The following is a 21297-nucleotide window of genomic DNA, read 5'->3' as shown; positions in this document are numbered from 1 at the left end:
ATCCTGCCCTGATGATTCAATATTGTACGACAAGGCTTCGAACTGAACCCATAAGATCATGAAGAAAAGGAAGGTAGCCATTCGACCTCTTGTGCCTAATTCACTACACTCAGTAAGATCACAGCTAATCTAAGTGTGGCCTTAATTCAACTTTTCCACACGTTATTCATAACCTTGACTCCCTTGTCAATCACAAATTAAATATATTCAAGGTAACATTAGACAATGCCCCGGCCTCCAATGGAGGAAAGAATTCCAAAGCCTAGTCAACTCTCAAAGGCAGGGATATATTCCTCATCTCCATAGTAAATAGGAAGCCTGAAAATTAGCAGATCTGGCAACATCTGTCCAAAGAGAATAAGAGTTGACGTTGTATGCCCAATGAAACTGTTCTGTTTTTACTTCAGGTTTCCAGTACCTATGGAAGACCTTTTGTTATTAAAATCTTCCCCAGGCTGTTTTGGACATACACTCTGTTCTTTCATCAAGCCATTCATTCCAGCTATGAGGCTATGAGTAGTTGAGACCCCAGCGCTGATCCCTACGGCACTCCCTACTAATATTCTGCCAATCCAAAAGTGACCCTTCTTCAGAACTGATTTTAACTAAGGCAAAGGTGGTATATGTGCTGAAGATGGGGTGGAGGGAGGAGGGAACAGTAAATGATATGTGGAGATGGAGCCCAGAGAGCGAGAAAACTAATTGGGCAGACTGGTAGATGCAGGCATAGTTGCAACATTTAAAAGACATTTGGATAGGTACATGATTAGGAAAAGTTTAGAGGGATATGGGCCAAACAAAGGCAAGTCAGACTAGTTTAATTTGGGAAACTTGGTCAACATGGATGAGTTGGACTGAAGAGTCTGTTTCCATGCTGTATGACACTATAACTCTATTGCTTTTCTTGATATTTATTAATGAGCTTCAACTTGGCAGACAGGGTAAAATGTAAAAGTTTGCAGGCAATATGTGAACTGTGAGGAAAAGAGTACACAACCATAATAGAACAAAGACAACTTAGTGTAATTTCTAAACAAGTGGCAGTTAAGTTCAATGTGGAAAAATATGAAATGATTTACTTTGGTCAGAAGGACAAGCAGAAGGCCCTTGGTGCAAATATGCATGTTATTGAAAATGAGAGGACACATTGAGAAACCAGTTAGTAATCAGTAGCCTAAACTTTATTGACAGGTAGATAGAATATAAAAGTGAGGAGATTATGTTGAACCTGTATAAAACACTGGCTCCATTTCAAATGGAGTACTGGATCCAATTGTGGGCGTCACGCTTTAGAAAAGATGTGTAAGCATTGTAAATAGTGGAGAAAAGATTCATGAGAATGGCTTGAAGCACATAGGAAAATTGAAGTCAGTTCTGTTCTCCTTGAAGACAAGATTGAGAGGTGATTTGAACCTGAACACTGTCCTCTATTTGTTCCGTTCTCCCTACCTCCAGCCCCACCACTAATGTCTTGTTGTTATGGAAGAGAGATAATGGGAACTGCAGATGCTGGAGGTTCCAAGATAACAAAGTGTGGAGCTGGATGAACACAGCAGGCCAAGCAGCATCTCAGGAGCACAAAAGCTGACGTTTCAGGCCTAGATCCTTCATCAGAAAAGCTTTGCTCTTTAAGCCTAATCTTTCAATAAGAACTGATCTACAATCTGCTATCAACAGCTACTCTAAATCTATGGCTCTTCTCTGCAATTGCCACTTCCATTGTTTTTTGATCTGTGATTCCTTCGATCTTTAATCTCTGTCTCCCTTTTATCTACCTCTGACCTTCCGTGCAGATAGAGGTAATCACATTTCTATTTTTCTTCCGTTTTGAAGAAGTACTATTTTGCAGCTGAAATATTAACATTGTTTCTCTCTCCACAAATGTTGCCACACCCATGTTCCTCCAGAACATCCAGCTTTTATTTGGAGGAGATTTAATAGAGATGTTCACGGTCATGAGAAATATGGACAAAGTAGATATGGAAAATCTGTTTTCACCTGGAAAGATCAAGACAGATTTAAAGTATGGTGGAATTTTGGGTGTCTAGGAAGCAAAACTGCATTATAGGTATTTAAGGAATAAAAGAATGACGAAAGTAAGATTAGGCTCCATCAAGGATAGTAGTGGTAAGTTGTGTGTGGAGTCAGATGACATAGGGGAAGTGCTAAATGAATATTTTTCAACAGTATTCACTCTAGAAAATGACAACGTTGTCAAGGAGAATACTGAGATACAGGCTACTAGACTAGGTGGGATTGAGGTTCACAAGGAAGAGGTATTAGAAATGCTACAGAGTGCGAAGATAGATAGGTCCCCTGGGCCGGATGGGATTTATCCTAGGATCCTCTGGGAAGCCAGGGAGGAGATTGCCGAGCCTTTGGCATTGATCTTTAACTCGTCATTGTCTACAGGAATAGTGCCAGATGACTGGAGGATAGCAAATGTGGTTCCCCTGTTCAAGAAGGGGAGTAGAGACAACCCTCGTAATTATAGACCAGTAAGCCTTACCTCAGTTGTTGGTAAAGTGTTGGAAAAGGTTAGAAGGGATACGATTTATAATCATCTAGAAAAGAATAAATTGATTAGGGATAGTCAGCACGGTTTAGTGAAGGGTAGGTCTTCCCTCACAAACCTTATTGAGTTCTTTGAGAAGGTGACCAAACAGGTAGATGAGAGTAAACCGGTTGATGTGGTGTATATGGATTTCAGCAAGGCATTCGATAAGGTTCCCCACAATAGGCTATTGTACAAAATGCGGAGGAATGGAATTGTGGGAGATATAGCAGTTTGGATCAGAAATTGGCTTGCTGAAAGAAGACAGAGGGTGGTAGTTGATGGGAAATGTTCACTCTGGAGACCAGTTACTAGTGGTGTACCACAAGGGTTGGTGTTGGGTCCACTGCTGTTTGTCATTTTTATAAATGACCTGGATGAGGGCATAGATGGATAGGTTAGTAAATTTGCAGACGACACTAAGGTCGGTGGAGTTGTGGATAGTGACGAAGGATGCTGTAGGTTGCAGAGAGACATAGATAAGCTGCAGAGCTGGGCTGAGAGGTGGCAAATGGAGTTTAATGCGGACAAGTGTGAGGTGATGCACTTTGGTAGGAGTAACCAAAAGGCAAAGTACTGGGCTAATGGTAAGATTCTTAGTAGTGTAGACGAGCAGAGAGATCTCGGTGTCCATGTACACAGATCCTTGAAAGTTGCCACCCAGGTTGACAGGACTGTTAAGAAGGCATACAGTGTTTTAGCTTTTATTAATAGAGGGATCGAGTTCCGGAACCAAGAGGTTATGGTGAAGCTGTTCAAAACTCTGGTGCGGCCGCACCTGGAGTATTGTGAACAGTTCTGGTCACCGCATTATAAGAAGGATGTGGAAGCTTTGGAAAGGGTGCAGAGGAGATTTACTAGGATGTTGCCTGGTATGGAGGGAAGGTCTTACGAGGAAAGGCTGAGGGACTTGAGGCTGTTTTCATTAGAGAGAAGAAGGTTGAGAGGTGACTTAATTGAGACATATAAAATAATCAGAGAGTTAGATAGGGTGGATAGGGAGAGCCTTTTTCCTCGGATGGTGATGGCAAGCACGAGGGGGCATAGCTTTAAATTGAGGGGTGAAAGATATAGGACAGATGTCAGAGGTAGTTTCTTTACTCAGAGAGTAGTAAGGGAATGGAACATTTTGCCTGCAACGGTAGTAGATTCGCCAACTTTAAGTACATTTAAGTCATCATTGGATAAGCATATGGACGTACGTGGAATAGTGTAGGTTAGATGGGCTTGAGATCGGTATGACCGGTCGGCACAACATCGAGGGCCGAAGGGCCTGTACTGTGCTGTAATGTTCTATGTATGTTCTATTATAGCTAGATGACAGACTTCCACAATATAAAATCTTATAACATTACTTGCATGTTGCTTGGTGGTCTCCAATGTGCAGGATATGACTTCTCCAGGTAATAACCATGAATCCATTGTCGATTGTCAGGGAAAAAACACCCAGCTGTGTCCTTTAGGGAAGGAAACTGCCATTCTTACTTGGTCTAACCTCCATGTGACTCTAGACTCAGAGCAATGTTGTTGATTCTTAACTGCCCTCTGGGTAATTAGGGATGGGCAATAAATACTGAGTGGCCAGCAATGCCCTCAGCCCATGAATGAATTTTTTAAAAAATTCATGGTCATCATTAGACTCTTAATTCCAGGTTTTTTAAAAATTGAATTCAAATTCCATCTACCATGGCAGAATTTGAACCCAGGTCCCCAGAGCATTACCTGGGTCTCTGGATTAACAGTCCAGGGATAATACAATCAGGCCATTGCCTCTTCTTTACGTTATGTAATTTGTACTTTATTTTCTTCACTAGCTATCCTGGTGGATTTTGAATTTATCATTTAATGGCTGCTTTGCTTCATTTTTTTTCTGCAATGAACTGTACTGAGTCTTTCCAAAATAAATGACCTTTAGATCCAATCAGTTTTGTTAAATATGAAAGCTTATACCCTAACTTACTTATTCCGTTAAATTTTCATTGGAATTGTGCACAGAGAAAATTTACAGTACCTTCTATTGAAAAAGAGCTGAACTGTACAGTTATGTAACTATATAAAGATTTACTTCATTTGGGAGCCATGAAAGCTCTGCACTACAAGTGAATATGCAGCATATTGATCCATGTTGTATTGAACTTGCACTGGGAAAGGAAGCAAAAGCTAACACAAATAAACACTTTTTGACACAGCAAGTGGTTTAAAGTTTGGAAAGCACTGCTTGGCACTGTAATGGAGGCCAATTCAACTGAAACATTCAAAAGGAGATTATCATCGGAAAAGGAACGATATGATGGATTTTGGGGAGATAGCAAGAGAATAGCATTAAATAAATTGCTTATTTTGAGAATTGGTGCAGTCATGATGGGATAAGTGCTTCCTCTTGCACTGTAACCATTTCAATGAAAATATTACACCAAACTGCATAGGGACATATTAAGATGGGGGGATTGAAGCAGAGAAGTTTAAAGAGAGCATTGCAGAAACTGACATTAAGGTAGCTGAAGATACAGCTGTCATTGCTCCAATAATTAAGCTGGAAATGCTTATGAGGCCAGAATTATAGGGATATAGACATTTCAAAAGGCTTTAGGAACCATGGAGGGATTAGAAAATAAGGATGACAAATTTTAAAGTCAAAGCATAATTGGAATTGGACTAGGAACCAAATAGTATCAGTTACACAAGAATGAAACTGTAATTAGCTATCTAGAGGCATTATGTTTCTCCTTTGCTGCTTTTGCAAAAGTTGACTAGAATATTACCAGGCTTTTGAATAAGGAGGAAAGTGCAATGTGGTCCTGTTATTACGGGGTATTTCCAAAAGCAGGAATCACAGCCACTTGGCACCCCAAAGATAAATGGCTGTTACAGGGAAGTGAGGAGGGGTGAATTTGTTCCCCTCTTTTTAGATCCTTCAGCTGGCTGCAAAATTATTTTTATGTTAAAAGCAGCAATATCGCACATTAACCAAACAATACTTTTAATCAAATATTTTCATTATAGTTGTTCAAATTAAGGAGCCAGTTACAAGGTTTGTTTGAGTGAAAGTAAGAGGAATTTTATTACTACTGTGTAAAACAAAACTACCACAGCGCAGGAGGCCATTCAGCCCATCTTGCCTGCATTGGTTCTTTGATGCGCATCATTACCTAACCTCAAGAAAAATGATAAAATACTACATCAAACACACACAAAGATTAAGTTTAATAGGCGGAATAGTGTCTAGTACAAAATAGAAGATCAAGAAATGGCGGTTTAAAAATCCCTTGGTGTCTTTTTGGTGTTGTGTTTTAATCTAAGGCTACTTCTCTGAGACAATCAAGGAAGGACTAAAATTGTTGGCTTTGCTGATGATGCCCACATCCCATGAGTGAATTGAAGAAAACACAGCAAATGTTACTGCACTCAATTCAGTTTAATCTTGGACTGAGTATGTGCATTTGTTGGGTAAAAATGTATAAATCTTTATTTTGCACAAATGTAAGTTGGCTGAATTTTGTTTGTGGTTTGAAGTTAATATTAAACTGAAATCTATGTTTAAATTCTGTAGTTGGCAGCCTTAAGCAGGAGTTTTGTTTCCAAGTGTTCCAGAGAAAGTGCAACTTAATTAAGAACCCAATGAATTTGGATCCTCATTATCACCTGGATAGACTTTTTGTATTGGGAGCAATATACAAGTGGCCAACATACCTGCATGTGACTTACAGTAGAGTGCTAGGGTTGATTACCTTAAGCAAGGAGGAAAAACGTGGTTTATTACATTGCCCTAATCAGAGTAGGATTGGTGAGTACATCTAAGCTTTAAAGTAAAAGTATTGGCTTTGGATGGGTTTAGGTATCCTGTCTTTTATCTTCTCTCTTTTCCTGAAAACAGCTTTCACTTTCACAGTGGAAAACTTGGATTGGAAATGTCTAAGGTCAATTTAAGAGGAATAAAGTCAGAGTGAGCTGGACTGGACGAGGAAATGAGTTTAGCAAGAAAAAAGACAGTATGATGAACATTGTCAGTCTCTTAGGAAAACAGCTTTTAATGTTGAGGAATGAGGATTCCAGGAAGGTGATAAACAACTATGGTGAACAAAGGAAGTTAAGGATAATATCAAATTGAAAGCAATAACAGGGGTATGGTTACGACAAACCCGAAGATTAGGAAAGTTTTAAAAACTAATACAAGATGACAAAAAAAGAAGAAAATAAAATTTGAGGCAAATTAGCAAGTAATGTAAAAATAGACAGTAAATGTTTGTTTAAATACCTAAAAAGGAAGAAGAGCCCAAAGTGAGCATAGATCCCATGTAGGATAGGGAAATAATAATGGGGTCCGCTTAATGGCATGGGAGTTGAATCAATGCTTTGCACCAGTCTTCATGAAATGAAACATTAACGGCATTCCAATTACTAAATAATCAAAGGGCAAAAGGGGGAGACAAAATAAATGTAATATCTATCATGAATAAGTATAAGGAATTCTAAAGGGGCTAAGACTGATAGGACCTCTATTTCTCATGAGGTACATTTTAAGATATTAAAGGGAAACAGCGACAAGAGATGATGAATGCACTGGTAGTAATCTTCCAAGAATCATTAGATTATTGAAGGGTCCAGGAGGATTGGCCGGAGCCCAATATAATACCCTTATTCAAAAAGGCAGGAATACAAAAAAAAGGTAACTGTCATTTTAATATCGACTAATGAGAAAATTTTAGAGTGCATTATAAAGGACGCAATAGCAGAACATTCGGAAATAAATAATATCATCAAACAGAGTCAGCATGATATCATGAAGGGAAAATCATGCCTGACAAATTTATTAGAATTCTTTGAGGGGCAACTAAGCAAGCTACGTAAAGTGGAACTGGTCGTACCTTGATTTTCAAAAGGCATTCAATAAGGCTATTCCAAAAGTTGAAAGCAAATAGTGTTGAGGCATATAGATAGGAGATTGGATAACTAGTAGAATAAGGAATGGGGGCGCATTCTCAGGATGGCAACTGCAACTAGTGGAGTGCCATAGGGATCAATGCTGGGGCCACAATTACTAACTATATATGTTAATAACTTGGACAAGGGGATTGTATGTACTGTCACCAAATGTGAGGATGACACAAAAATAATTGGGAAGGCAAACTGAAATAAAGAGTCGACAAATAAATATCCTCAAGCTCAATGGTTGGGCAAAACTTGGCAGATTGAATATAATGTGGGAAAATGTGAGGTAATGCACTTTGGAAGGCCAAATAGAGGAGCTGAATATTAGTTAATTGGAGAAAAATTACAGCAAGGTTCAGCACAGATGGATTTGCGGTCGTAGTCTATGAATCATAAGCTAGCATCCAAGTTCAGCAGGTAGTACGGAAGGCAAATGGAATGCTGGCCTTTATTTCAAAGGGAATGTAGTATAAGAGTAGTGAAGCTTTGCTGTAATTATACAAGGTATTCATCAGACCACACGTAGAATATTGTAAGACAATAAGACTGTAACGGGCAATGTAAGAACAGAAGTCAGTCATACAGCTCCACCATTCAATGATCTAATGTGATAATCAACTCCGTCTCCTGCCTTTCCCCATAACCATCAATTCTCCCAAAGGTCAAAAATCTGCCTGCCTCAGTCTTGAATATTCTAAATGACCCAAGTTCAACTGCCCTCTGCTATCAAGAATTCCGAAGATTCACCACCTTCTGAAGAAATTCTTCTTCATCTCTGTCTTAAATGTGTGACCCTCTATTCTGAAGTTATGCCCTCTGGTCCTAGATTTCCCTACATAGGGAAGCATTTCTTCTATACCTGCCCTGTCAAGTTTCCAAAGAATCTTGTGTGTTTCAGTAGGGTCACCTCTCATTCTTACAAATTACAGCAAGTACAAGCCCAACCTACGCAATGTATGCTCATAAGATACCACTCCTTATCTTGTATCAGACTGATAAATCTTCTCTGGACAACCTCCAATGTTTTGAAAACATAGATAACAGGAGCAGGATAATAAAATGTGAGGCTGGATGAACACAGCAGGCCAAGCAGCATCTCAGGAGCACAAAAGCTGACGTTTCGGGCCTAGACCCTTCATCAGAGAGCCCTCTGATGAAGGGTCTAGGCCCGAAACGTCAGCTTTTGTGCTCCTGAGATGCTGCTTGGCCTGCTGTGTTCATCCAGCCTCACATTTTATTATCCTGGAATTCTCCAGCATCTGCAGTTCCCATTATCTCTAACAGGAGCAGGAGTAGGCTATCAAGACCTTTCATCTCCTCCACCATTCAATGTGACCATGGCTGATCGCCCAATTCCGTACCCCATCCCTACTTTTTCCCAATACCCACTGATCCCTGTAGACTCAAGAACTATATCTACCTCTTTCTTGAAAATGTTGTTTTGGCCTCAACCACTTTCTGTGGCAGAATTCCACAGGCTCACCATTCTCTCAGCGAAGAAAATTCTCATCCAAGTCTTACCACATATCCTTTCACTGTGACCCTGGCTCTGCACTTACCCCAGTTATTGGGAAGATTCTTCCTGCATTTACCCTTGTCTAGTCCTGTTACAGTTTTATAGGTTTCTATGAGATTACCCCAACTCTTCATAAATCCAGTGAATATAGTCCTGACCAATCCAGTCTTTCTTCATATTTTAGCCATGCCATCCCAGGAAACAGCCTTTGCTGCATTCCATCCATAGCCAGAAAAATCCTTCCTCCGATAAGGAGAGCAAAACTGCACAAAATACAATGTGTGATCTCACCAAGGCCCTGTATAACTAACTGCAGCAAGATATCCCTGCTCCTGTATTTGAATCCTATTGCTATGAAGGGCAACATACCATTTGCCTTCTTCACACTTATTGCACTTGCCTGCTAACTTTCAGGAACTAATGTACACCTAGATCTCATTGAGCATTCCCCTTTCCCAATGTATCATCATTCTGATTATAATCTGGTTCTATGTATTTGCCAGTAAAGTGAACAACCTCACATTTTTCCACAATGTACTTCATTTGTCAAACATTTTCTCACTCTTCCAACTTTTCCAAATCATACTGAAGAATCTCTGCATTCTCCTCTGAGTTCAAACTCCTACCCAGCTTAATTTACCTACAAAAGGGACCCAAAACAGTTCACCGTATTCCAGCTGTGGCCTGACTAGTGCCTTGTACAGTTTGAGCAAAATTTCTGTATTTAAGTACTCCATTGGCTTTAAATAAAGAGCAACATTCCAGTTATCTTGACTATTATCTGTTGAACTTGTATACTAGCTTTTTGTGATTCATGGACCAAGTCTCCACAATTTCTCTGTTCCATAGCTTTCTGCAGTCTTTCTCCATTTAATAATATTCAGCTCCTGTACTCTCCCTGCCAAAATGCACAACCTCACATTTTCTATTTTCCCTACATCTTTTTCTATCTGACAAACTTCTGTCTACTTACTTAACATAGGAACATATGAACAGGAGTAGGCCATTCAGCCCCTCAAGCCATTCAATGAAATCATGGATGATCTGTAGCCTATATCCATATATCTGTCTTTGTCCCATATGCCTCAATAATTTTGCATAACGAAAATGTTTATATTTCAGATTTAAAATTAGCAACAGATTTAGCATCAACTGTCAGAATTCCAAGAGTTCCAAACATGCACCACCCTTTGGGTGTTTAAGTGCTTTCTAAAATTTCTCCTGAACTGTCTAGCCTTAATTCTCAGACAATGTCCCCAAGTTCTAGAATCCCCAACTAGTGGAAATAGTTCATCTTTTATTTACCCTGTCTTTCCCTGTAATTGTTTTTTAGACTTTGGTCAGTTAACCCATTAACGTTCTAAATTCTAGAGAAAACAGGCCTGATTGGTGTAATCCTGCCTCATAACTTAATCCCTGGCATTCTCACAAACCTGCATTGCACTCCCTCCAAGACCAACATATCCTCCTTAAGGTGTGGTGCCCACATATGCTCACAGTACTCCAAGTAGAATCTAACCACGGTTTTGTATAACTGCACTACAACTTTGCATCTATGTATTCTGGTCCTCTATATATAAAAATGAGCATCCCATTAGCTTTCTTGATTATTTCCTGTTTGTGACATTTTAAAGATGTAAGCACTTGATCCCACAATTCTCTTTGGACACTCCCTGTATTTAACTTCATATCATCAAAAAAGTACCTATATCCATCGTTTTTCATTCCAAAATAGATAACCTTACATTTGCTTCCATTAAACTGTACCTCATAGAGTCATAGAGATGCACAACTCAGAAACAGACCCTTCATTCCAACTCGTCTATGCTGACCAGTTATTCTATATTAATCTAGTCCCAATTGCCAACATTTGGCCCAGTCCAAAACTAGAGGGTATTTTTGGACTTTTAGACTCTTCTACTTTGGGAAATAGACCTTGGGTATTCACCATATTCATGCCCCTCATGATTTTATAAACCTCTATTAGATCATCCCTCGGCCTCCAACACTCTACCTGCCACAGTTTTGCCTGGTTACTTAGTCTATCAATAACTTTTTGTAATTTTTTGTTATCATCTACGCTGTCAATAATTCCACCTAACTTTCTGTCAGCTGTAAATGTGGATATATGATTTTCTATGCCATTATCCAAGTCATTAACAACTAATTTGAAGAATTGAGCCCGTAACACAAGTCCTTGTTGGACACCATTAGTCACATTCTGCCAATGTGAGTACCTGTCTATTATCCCTACTTTCTGCCATGTAACCAATTTCCCAGCCATGTCAATAATTTGTCCTCAACTTCATGAGCTTCTACCTTAGTGAACAGTCACTTACTTGGGACTTTATACAAACTTCTAGAGGCCTTGAAAAACAACATCCAAAACATTCCCCGTCTTCTACTTCAAAAAATTCAGTGAGGTTTGTCAGACATGACCTACTTGTCATGGATCCATGCTAGCTCTCCCTGATTAACTAAAAAAAATCAAGGTGTTCAGATACATTTTTGACTAAAGCCTCCAACAAGTTCCCCACCACAGATGTTAGGCCAACTGATCTGTAATTCACAGGTTTTCTTTTCTCACTCTTCGTACAAAGCAGAGTGATGTGCAATTTTCCAATCCAGAGCGATGACTTCTGCATCTGGGGAACTGTAAAAGATGATAGTTAAGGAATCTACAATGTACTCCACTACTTTGTAACACTGTCAGAGGGAAACTGTCAGGTCCCACTGATTTGTCACTCTCTAATTCCATTAATTTCCTCATTACCAATGTTTTACTTATGTCAATTTTATTTAGTCCCTGTTCCTGATCCACCACTAATTTCTTCAGGATTTCCAGCAAGCTATCCTCCCTTTCTATTTTTAATACTGAGACAAAGTAATCATTCAACACGTCTGCCATTTCCCCATAGTCTATATGCATTTGCTGCCTCTTTGTGTCACCCCACCACTTGTCTTTCCACCAATTCTTGTGTCATCTATAAACTTTACTATGATAAATTCACTTTCCTCATCTGAGTCATTAATACATATTTCAAATAAATGTAGCCTCGACTCTGTTCCCTGTGACACACCACTAGTTACAAGTTGCCATTCTGAAAAAGCCACCCTTATCTGAACCCTGTCTTCAATTAGTTAACCAATGCACAATAATATACGAAAAACGAAAAGAACTACAGACACTGGAAATCAGAAACAAAAACACAAAATTGCTTGGAAAACTCAGCAAGTCTGGCAGCATCTGTGGGGGGAAATCAGAGTTAACATTTTGGGTCCAATGACCACCCTTCTTCAGAACTGATGGCAGCTTGGAAAAGGTTGGTATTTATGCAGAAGATAAGGTGGGGGGAGAGTAAACAATAGGTTGACATAGAACCCAAAGCAAGATGAAAAACAATTGATCAGACAAAGGAGTGAGTAAAGGTCAGTCGAGAAGAATGAAAAGCTGCTAATTTTAGTAGCTGACAATGGGTTGTGTGTGGTAGCAGTCCATGTGATGACAAAGCCTACTGTGTGGGAGTTGGGGGAAAGACGTTGGAGGGAAAGTAGCTTAAGTCCTAAAACTGTTGAACTCAATATTAAGTTCAGAAGACTGCAGAGTTCCCAAGTGGAAAATGAGGTGCTGTTCTTCTAGCACACACTGAGTTCAACTGGGGCACTGACGGAGTTGCTGGCCAAGGAACACAGTGGTATGTTGAAGGGACAGACAACTGGAAGTTTAGTGTCATTATGATAATAAATTGCCTCCAACACAAAGGACTGTTTCCTTATTAAGTAGCCTAATGTGTGAGACATTATCAAAAGCATTCTGAAAATCCAAAGAACTAAAATTCATTGCCTCCCGTTTAGCTATCCTACTTGTTGCCTCTTCAAAAAATATTCCAGTAAATTTGTGAGGCATGACTTTCCCTTCGTGAAGCCATGCTGACTCTGCTTATGTAATTCTCATTGCTCTGCTATCATATCCTTTACAATAGATTCTGATATTTTTCCAATAACAGACGTTAAGCTAACTGGCCTATAGTTTTTTTTCTATTTCCCTCTAAAAATAAAGGTATTACATTAGTAATTTCAAAATCCTCTGGGACATTTTCTGAAACTAAGTATTCTTAGAAGATTAGTGCCAGTACATCCACAATCTCTGTAGCTACTTCCTTTAATATTCCAGGATGTATTCCATCAGATATAGGAGACTTAATGAATTTCATCCACATTAGTTTCCCCAGCACTTTTTCTCTAGTGATAGTTATTATTTTTATTTCTTCTCTCTTTTTTGCCCCTTATTTAACTATTTGCCATTTCTTGGTTCCCAATGTTATTCCTGGGGCTCATTCCCTAAGGGGCCTGTGTTCATTCTGGTTTCTCTTTTATTTCTAATATACTTGAAGATGTTTTTTGTTGCTCACCTTGAAACTGCTTGCAAGCTTACCCTCAAGTTTATTTTCTCCCTTTTTAATAATTTTTTGGTCATCTTTTGGTGATTTAAAAAATTTCCCAGTCCTCTCGTCTACTACTAATCTTTGTCAGATTGTATGTTTCAATCTGTTGCTATCCCTAACTTCCCTGGTTTTGTATGGTCAGAAATGAGCTCATTGAATCCTAGAGCAGATTCGATGAGCCAGATAGCTGTTTGCTTCTACATCTTATGATTTTATCATCTTACTGAAAGCACATTCAAAATCTGAAACTACTCCCAACACATCTAAAAGAATATAGTGTATCTGCCGAACGTGAAACAATCCTCAGACTGGAGTATGAGATTAAATGTTTAAATCAGGTTTAGTGTTTCAGGAATGTAAAACCAGATTTAATGGAGCCACTCAGTTCCTCCACCATACAAAATAAACCAGCAGATTCTTTGGCACTAATCCAGGTGAAGCTCAGTCACAGCTCTCTTACTTGTGTTGAAAAAAGATTTACCCTGATTTTATCATCTTAGATTGGAGCATTGGTTACTGTAAACTATTCATTCTCATGTTACATAATACACGTGATGCTATGAAATAGTTAATAGACTTCAACTACTCACATTCCTCTAGTTCAGAACGCATAGCCACTGTTCACTATCCCATTTGCTGTGCATGTTACTCAATTTACACTCTGACATCACCACGAACATGCCATATATCCTTCAAACTATTTTAAGATAGCTTTCTACAAAACAAACAACGTCGGCATATAACAAGAATCCATAATCAGCAAATTACTAGTATTTCTAAAGATCATTTCTGAACTTTGTAGTACTGAACTTTGATGCTTACAAGAAGAATAGCTAGAAGCACAGTACCGTAGTCAATGCATACAGGGAATTGGCTTCTTACCCATAACATGTCTGCTGTCTGGCTCTTTCAGACACTCCTTAGGCTCATAGTATGAATTCTCCTCCATTTTGTCCAGACTGGAACAAATGTTTTAAGGAAGCCTACACCTTAGAAACATAGTTTACTTTTCTCAAGCACTTTATAAACATAGCACTTTGTCGAACTATCTAAGTAAACATGAAAAATAAACTAGCTAGCGGCAGTATCCCTTATTTAACAGTAATGGCCCTCAGTGGAATAGTTGGCTTCAGTATTACTGAAAGAAGCTACTGGTTGACTAATCCCCGTGCTGCTCTCTGTTAGCTGTGCAACAGGTGTCTATTTTATCAACACACCCAACTCTTCCTGGTTTCCCATAGCAGTACCTCACAGATCAACGATCAGCCTTGCAAGTTGAAAACCAAAGTCTGCCTTTAAATGCAGTTCAGAAACAAAGTACACCAATTAGCTGCAGCATGCTAAAAAATAATTTTCAGAAATTTGAAATGCTAATTCATCACATTCTGAATATAAAGCAAATGTCATTTAGCAATGACATATATGATGCCAGTTCAAGTAACTCCAGCACGGCAGGTTTTTGTTCTAGCTGCAGCCATTGTTGCAAGCATTCAGTTCTATTATATATTACTGACAGACAAATTGCATTCTTCTTTCAGGGTTACCATATTTTTAGCATTGCCAACACATTTACTTTGTGATTGGCAAGAATAGCACATTTCTTTAGATTTGAGTCCAAACATGGAATGACCAGCATTAAACACAACTGCATCACAACTGCAGGTCCTTTACAGCATAAAAGTAAACATAGTTTGTGACTAAATGAAAAGAAAATTTGTTTCAATGAACATCAATCATCTTACATGAACATATTGCCTTAGCTGCAGAGAAATAATTTTCTGCTTTTCAGAAAATATTCCTGACAAATCATGTACTTTTGGGAATATTTCCTCTGTGCATTTTGTGTAACTAAATTATAAATTGCTTTATGGTCTCTTGTAAGTTCCATTCATTTCGCACAAAGTATGAATAGTCTTTTGGAAGATGAACTAATGAATTTAAAGTTAGAAGTTAAAATTATATTAGCTTTTAACAGAGTTAAGCATTAGAAATTGCATTTACACAGTTGGAATTAAATCTCCACTAGATGAAAGCCAAATCATTTTAGGCAAGAATGAATGCTTTCCTTCAAATTCAGTTTAATTTTCTCTTTTAGAATCCACACGGGCCCAGCAGGCGGTGGTTTCCTCCAAGAAAATGTAAACAATATGTGGTTTTCTCATTAAAGCATCTGGTTGACATCATTGAGCATTGGAAGTTGCACATGTCATTTACCTATGGTCCCAAAGCAATAATTAAGAGTTAATGGACTGAGCAGTGCCCACATCGCATACTTGTTTATTGCTGAGGCTGAAACAAATGAGCATCACATGTGCGATTCCATTGAACAGTACCTTCTTATCATATATACAGAATCATTTCCTGACTCTTAACAGGGAGACTTCAACACGCCCCTCCATATACTAGCAACGATTGAAAATTGCTTCATGAACAGAAAGGGGTCATTCTCAGGTTGGCAGGCTGTAACTAAGTGGTATTATAGGAATCATTAGTGGTTGGGTCCCAGTAGTTTACAACCTATATCAATGTTGTTGATGTAGAGAACAAACATAATATTTCAAAGTTTGCTGATGGTGCAAAACTAAGTGCACACATGAGTGGTCCAGAGGATGCAGGGAGGTTTTGAGGAGACTTAGACAAGCTAGGTGAGTGGGCAAGAACATCTCAGATAGAATTCAATTTAGAAAAATGTGCAGATATCTGAGTTTGTAGGGAAAATAGAGCTGCAGATCATTTCTTAAATAGTGAGAGACTGGGAAATGCTGATGTCTAAAGGAGCCTAGGTGTCCTTCTCCATAAGTCACCAAAGGTAAAACACAGGTGCATGAGTAATCCTGGATCTCTGTCCCTGCATCTCCTTCAAATTTAATTCTATTTAGCTCATATTACCTCTCCTGTTTCTTCTTTTGATATCATTTCATTTCACACCACTCTAAACTAAATTCTATCTGATGTGTCTGCCGATTTCACCAGTTCAGGTCCTCCCCAATTGTTACCATCCTCCTCATAGCTTACTTTTCATTTTCATCAGAATCCTGCCGTTTGCAAAAGATAAGGGACATTCACTAGGTGTGAGGTGCCCAAATATGCAAACATCTTTAAGTTACCGTGTTTAACAGACAGAGCAAAACTAGGGACTGAAAACAAAGACCTCAAACTTGTACTACAGAACTGTGAGTCAGCTTTACACTGGTCATTGCACATTTTGAGTTAAAACATAGAACATAGAACAGTACAGGCCCTTCAGCCCATGATGTTATCCTAGTAAGATCAATCCACCCTGCATACCCTATATTTTACTATCCTCCATGTGCCTATCCAAAAGTTGCTTAAAATTATCTAAAGTATCTTCCTCCATTACCGCTGCTGGCAGCGCATTCTACACAACTACCACTCTCTGTGTGAAGACCCTACCTCTGACATCTCCCCTATACCTTTCTCCAAACACCTTAAAATTATGTCCCCTCGTAGTAGTAATTTCCACCCTGGGAAAAAGTCTCTGAATATCCATTCTATCTCTGCCTCTCATCATCTTGTAAACCTCTATCAAGTCACGCCTCATCTTTCTTCAATGAAAAATGTCCTAGCTCCCTCAACATTTCCTTGTAAGACCTGCCCTCCAGAATCCTGGTAAATCTCCTCTGCACCCTCTCTAAAGCTGCCACATCAGAACTGAACACAATATTCCAAATGTGGTCTAACCAGAGTTTTATAGAGCTGAAGCATAACCTCGTGGCACTTAAACTCAGTTCCCCTGCCAATGAAAGCCAACACACCATACTTCTTTAGAGCCCTGTCAACTTGGGTAGCAACATTGAGGAACCTATGGATCTGTGGACCACAAAATTCCTCTGTTCCTCCACACTGCTGAGAATTCTGCCATTAGCCATGTATTCTGTATTCAAATTCAACGCTCCCAAATGAATTACTTCACACTTTTCCAGGTTGAATTCCATCTGCCACTTCTTTGCCCAAATCTACATCCTGTCAATGTCCCATTGCAACCTACAACAGCCCTCCATGCTATCCACTACTCCACCAAACTTCGTGTCATCAGCAAACTTACTAGCCCACCCTTCCACTTCCTCACCTAAGTTGTTTATAAAGATCAAAAAGAGCACAGGTCCCAGAACAGATCTCTGCAAAACATCACTGGTCACTGAGCTCCAGGCTGAATACTTTCTATCTACTACCATCTCTGTCTTCCAATGGACAGCCAGTTTTGTAACCAGCAGCCAAATTTCCATGAATCCCATGCCTCCTCACTTTCTGAATGAGCCTACCATGTGGAACTTATCAAATGCCTTATTAAAGTCCATATACACCATATCCACTGTTCTGCCTTCATCAAAGTGTTTTGTCACATCCTCAAATAATTCAGTAAGGCTTGTGAGGCATGACCTGCCCCACATAAAGCCATCCTGACTATTTCTAATCAAACTGTGCTTTTCCAAATAATCACAAACACTATCTCTTCGAAATCTCTCCAATAATTTGTCCACCACAGAAATAGGACTGTAATTTCCAGGATTATCCCTATTCCCTTTCTTGAACAAGGGAATGATATTTTCCACACTCCAAGCATCTGGTGCTATTCCAGTGAACAGTGAGGATGCAAAGATCATTGCCAAAGGTGCCGCAATCACTTTCCTCGCTTCTCATAGTAACCTTGGATATATCCCATCTGGCCCAGGGGACTTATTTATTCTCACGTTTTTCAAAATTTCTAGCACATTCTCCTTTCTAACATTAACCCATTCGAGCATATCACCCTGTTTCATGCTGTTCTCTTAAACATCAAGGTCCCTCTCACTAGTGAATACTGAAGGAAGAGACTGTTTTCCCTTTTTGTCATGAATTTTGCATCAAGAGATGAAATAGCAGAATTTGCTCACCATTTCCAATAATATTTAGAGGTACTTAAGTATAACTCCAAGCAACTGTCATGTACCTCATAACATAAATCCTGTAAGCTCATGGAAAAGGCTAGATTATGGTCTGAACTGGCCTCTTAATGAACTCAAGCCAGCTGCTACTTGCACGCAGATAGCCATTCAACTTGACTTCAGAGAAAATGCTTTGAGGACGTAATAATGCCAGCAAATTGACACACTGCAAAATCACTTGACTGCCTAGTTCTCTCCTTCCACTTAACAGGTTAAAAAATCTAACCCTCATTCACATTATAAACCTTTCCAAACGCTCAAGATGGAGCTTGTCCACTCCACTTTTATTTCTCATTTCCCTCCTTTTTTTCCCATTTTTTTCTTGACGTTTCTTCCTGGCCTCAGCACAGACCCAGCAAAGGGCCTGTGGCGGTGTTTCAGCAGCTCATGATGTTATGTTGATTGAGTCCCTCAGCAGTTCATGATAGGTTTTGGCCTTGTCTCTGCTTCTCATGGCAGGTCTCATCCTTGTCTCTTGGCAGTTCTCAGCTTCCATCTTGGCAGCTCATGGTGTGTCTTGCACTGGTCTCTTGGCAGTTCTTGGCCTCGTCTCTCGGCAGCTCATGGTGGGTCTCAGCCTAGTTTCTTGGCGACTCATGGCAGTTCTTGACCTGGGCTCTCATTGGCTCGTGCAGTTATGTCAGCCTGGTCTCTCAGCTGCGTGTGGCGGGTTTCAGCCTGGTCTCTCGGTGACTCATGGTGGGTCTCAACATGAGACCAGGCTCATGGCAAGTCTCGGCCTGGTCTCTTGGTGGCTCATGGCAGGTCTCGGCCTGGTCTCTCAGCAGCTCATGGTGATTTCTTGGCTCAGCATGCAAGTGAGTCCTGCCTGGACATGTTCCCAAGCCACTGGGGGAAATTGGAGAAGCGGCAGATTCAGTTGCAGCAATGACATTGCAGCCCAACGTGGGAAGAACAAGCAGTGAGGGAGGTCCACTTGTATCCACGACAGCAGTATCAAGAACAGGCAGCAGAGTTCTCCCGGAATGCGAGATATATGGAGGACTCAAAGGCTGTTGAAATTTTAATTTAATTCCTTTATTATCTAGTTTAAATTAAGAAAGACTTCAATGTTACCTTATTTCTTTATTTTTTCTACTTATTCTATGGAGGTAATGATTAGCTTTTTAACTTTGTTTCTCTTAGTACTTTGTACCTAAGTATCTCTGTACCTAAAATGGCACTACATGTGGCAACATTATGTACTTTTCTCTGTATTCCTGAACTTCAGTACATGACAATAAAATCTAAATTTAAAGATCACCACTACAGTCCCACTTGCAGAGGATATTAAAATTGATGGGAAAGTAAGTCACAATAAAGAAATAAGAAATTCACAAATGCAAATAGATAGGTTCGGTGAATGAGCCAAGAAACTGGCAGATGGAGTTTAACAGCGCAAGGTTATCTATTTTCGTTGGAAGAATATAAAGGCAACTTATTATCTAAATGGAGAGGAACTTGAAAAAATGCTTCAATGCAGAACAATCTGGGTGTCCTCATTCATGAGTCACAGAAACCTAGTATGTAGGTACAGCAGGTAAAAAGGAGGGCATATAAAATTTTGGTGATAATTGCTAAAAAAAAAAAGAGAATAAAAGCGGGAAGTGTTGGTGCAATTCTACAAAGAATTGGTAAGACTGCATCTGGAGTACTGCACCAGAGTTTTGGTTTCCTTACTCAAGGAAGGACGTAATTGCTTTGGAGGCAGTTCAGAGAAAGTTCACTGGATTAATTCCAGAGATGAAATGCTTGATTTATGAGGAGAGATTGAGCAGTTTAGGTCTTTACTCACAACAGTTTAGAACAATGACAGGAGATCCAACTGTGGTACCTAAGACACTAAAGAGGATTTTACAAACTAGACATAGAGTGGATGTTTCAATCTAGAACGAGTGGTCAAGTTTTAGGCTTAGGGATGGAGGATTTCAAACATAGATGAGAAGAGTAATTACTTCTCCCAAAGGGTATGAATCTGTGGAATTCACTATCCCAGAATCCATTGGATGTCAGGACACTGAATCTTCCTGTGGAGGAGATGGACAGACTTTTAATTAGTAATGTGTTAAAGGATTGTGGGGAATGAACAAGAAAGTAGGATTTAGGCCAAGATGAGATCAACCATCATATTAAATGGCAGTGCAGACTTGAGGAGCGGCTTCTAGTTTTTATGCTGTTATTTATCCTGCTTGTTACCTCATCAAAAAATTCTAGTAAATTTGCCAGGCATGATTTCCCCATTATAAAGCTTACTCCAATTCCACTTGATCATATTGTGTATTTCTGAATACTCTGCTATTATATCTTTTACAATAGTCTCTAACATTTTCTCAATAAGGGATGTTAGGCTAACCAGCTTATATATTTTCTAATAAATCTGTTGAGATGTGTATGACACAACTCTGGAGTAGGTGGACTTGAACCTGGGCCTCCTAGCTCAGACATAGAGACACTACCACTGCATCACAAGAACCCTAACCAGCCTGTAGTTGTCTGTTTTGTCTCTTCCCTTTTTAAACAGTGTCCTGGTAAAGCTGGTAGTGAACTTCCTTCTTAAATAGTTGTAATTCACACAGAGTAGCTACATCATAGTGCTGTTAGGAAGGGAGTTCAAGGATTTTACTCAGTGGCTGTGAAGGAATTATGATACAACTCCAAGTCAGGAAGGTGGTAGTTTGGAAGGGGAATGGCAGTGGTTTTCTCCCTCGCACCTGCTTGTCCGTGTCCTTTTAGTTGGTAATGGTGCTGTTGAAGGAGCCGTGGTGAGTTGTACAGTCTTATCAGATCTGTCAAAATTCTGATCGTAACCTATCATACCAATGAAGATCGTATACAATTTAATCCACCAGAAAGTTGGCATCAAAGACTTCCGCATCAGAACTGGAGATTAAGTGACAACATTGTAAG

At 39.5% G+C, this 21297-nt stretch overlaps 1 protein-coding gene across 10 annotated transcripts in view; it reads right to left on the bottom strand.

The window, feature by feature from the left end:
* Positions 1 to 21297, bottom strand: part of LOC125462689 (sickle tail protein-like) — a 614365-nt gene that overhangs the window by 316450 nt on the left and 276618 nt on the right. The window contains exon 1 of one of the 10 annotated variants that reach the window (XM_048552945.2): positions 14327 to 14519. The exons of the other annotated variants lie outside the window; for them this stretch is intronic. Coding sequence (XP_048408902.1) covers positions 14327 to 14393 — 67 coding nt within the window. The 5' untranslated portion in view covers positions 14394 to 14519. Of the gene's footprint in view, positions 1 to 14326; positions 14520 to 21297 lie in introns of those variants that run through there. 10 annotated transcript variants of the gene reach the window in all.

The sequence above is a fragment of the Stegostoma tigrinum genome, chromosome 2, assembly GCF_030684315.1.
Source record: "Stegostoma tigrinum isolate sSteTig4 chromosome 2, sSteTig4.hap1, whole genome shotgun sequence".
NCBI lineage: Eukaryota > Metazoa > Chordata > Chondrichthyes > Orectolobiformes > Stegostomatidae > Stegostoma > Stegostoma tigrinum.
The sequence above is the reverse complement of the archived record's forward strand: the minus strand, read 5'-3'. Positions and strand labels throughout refer to the sequence as shown.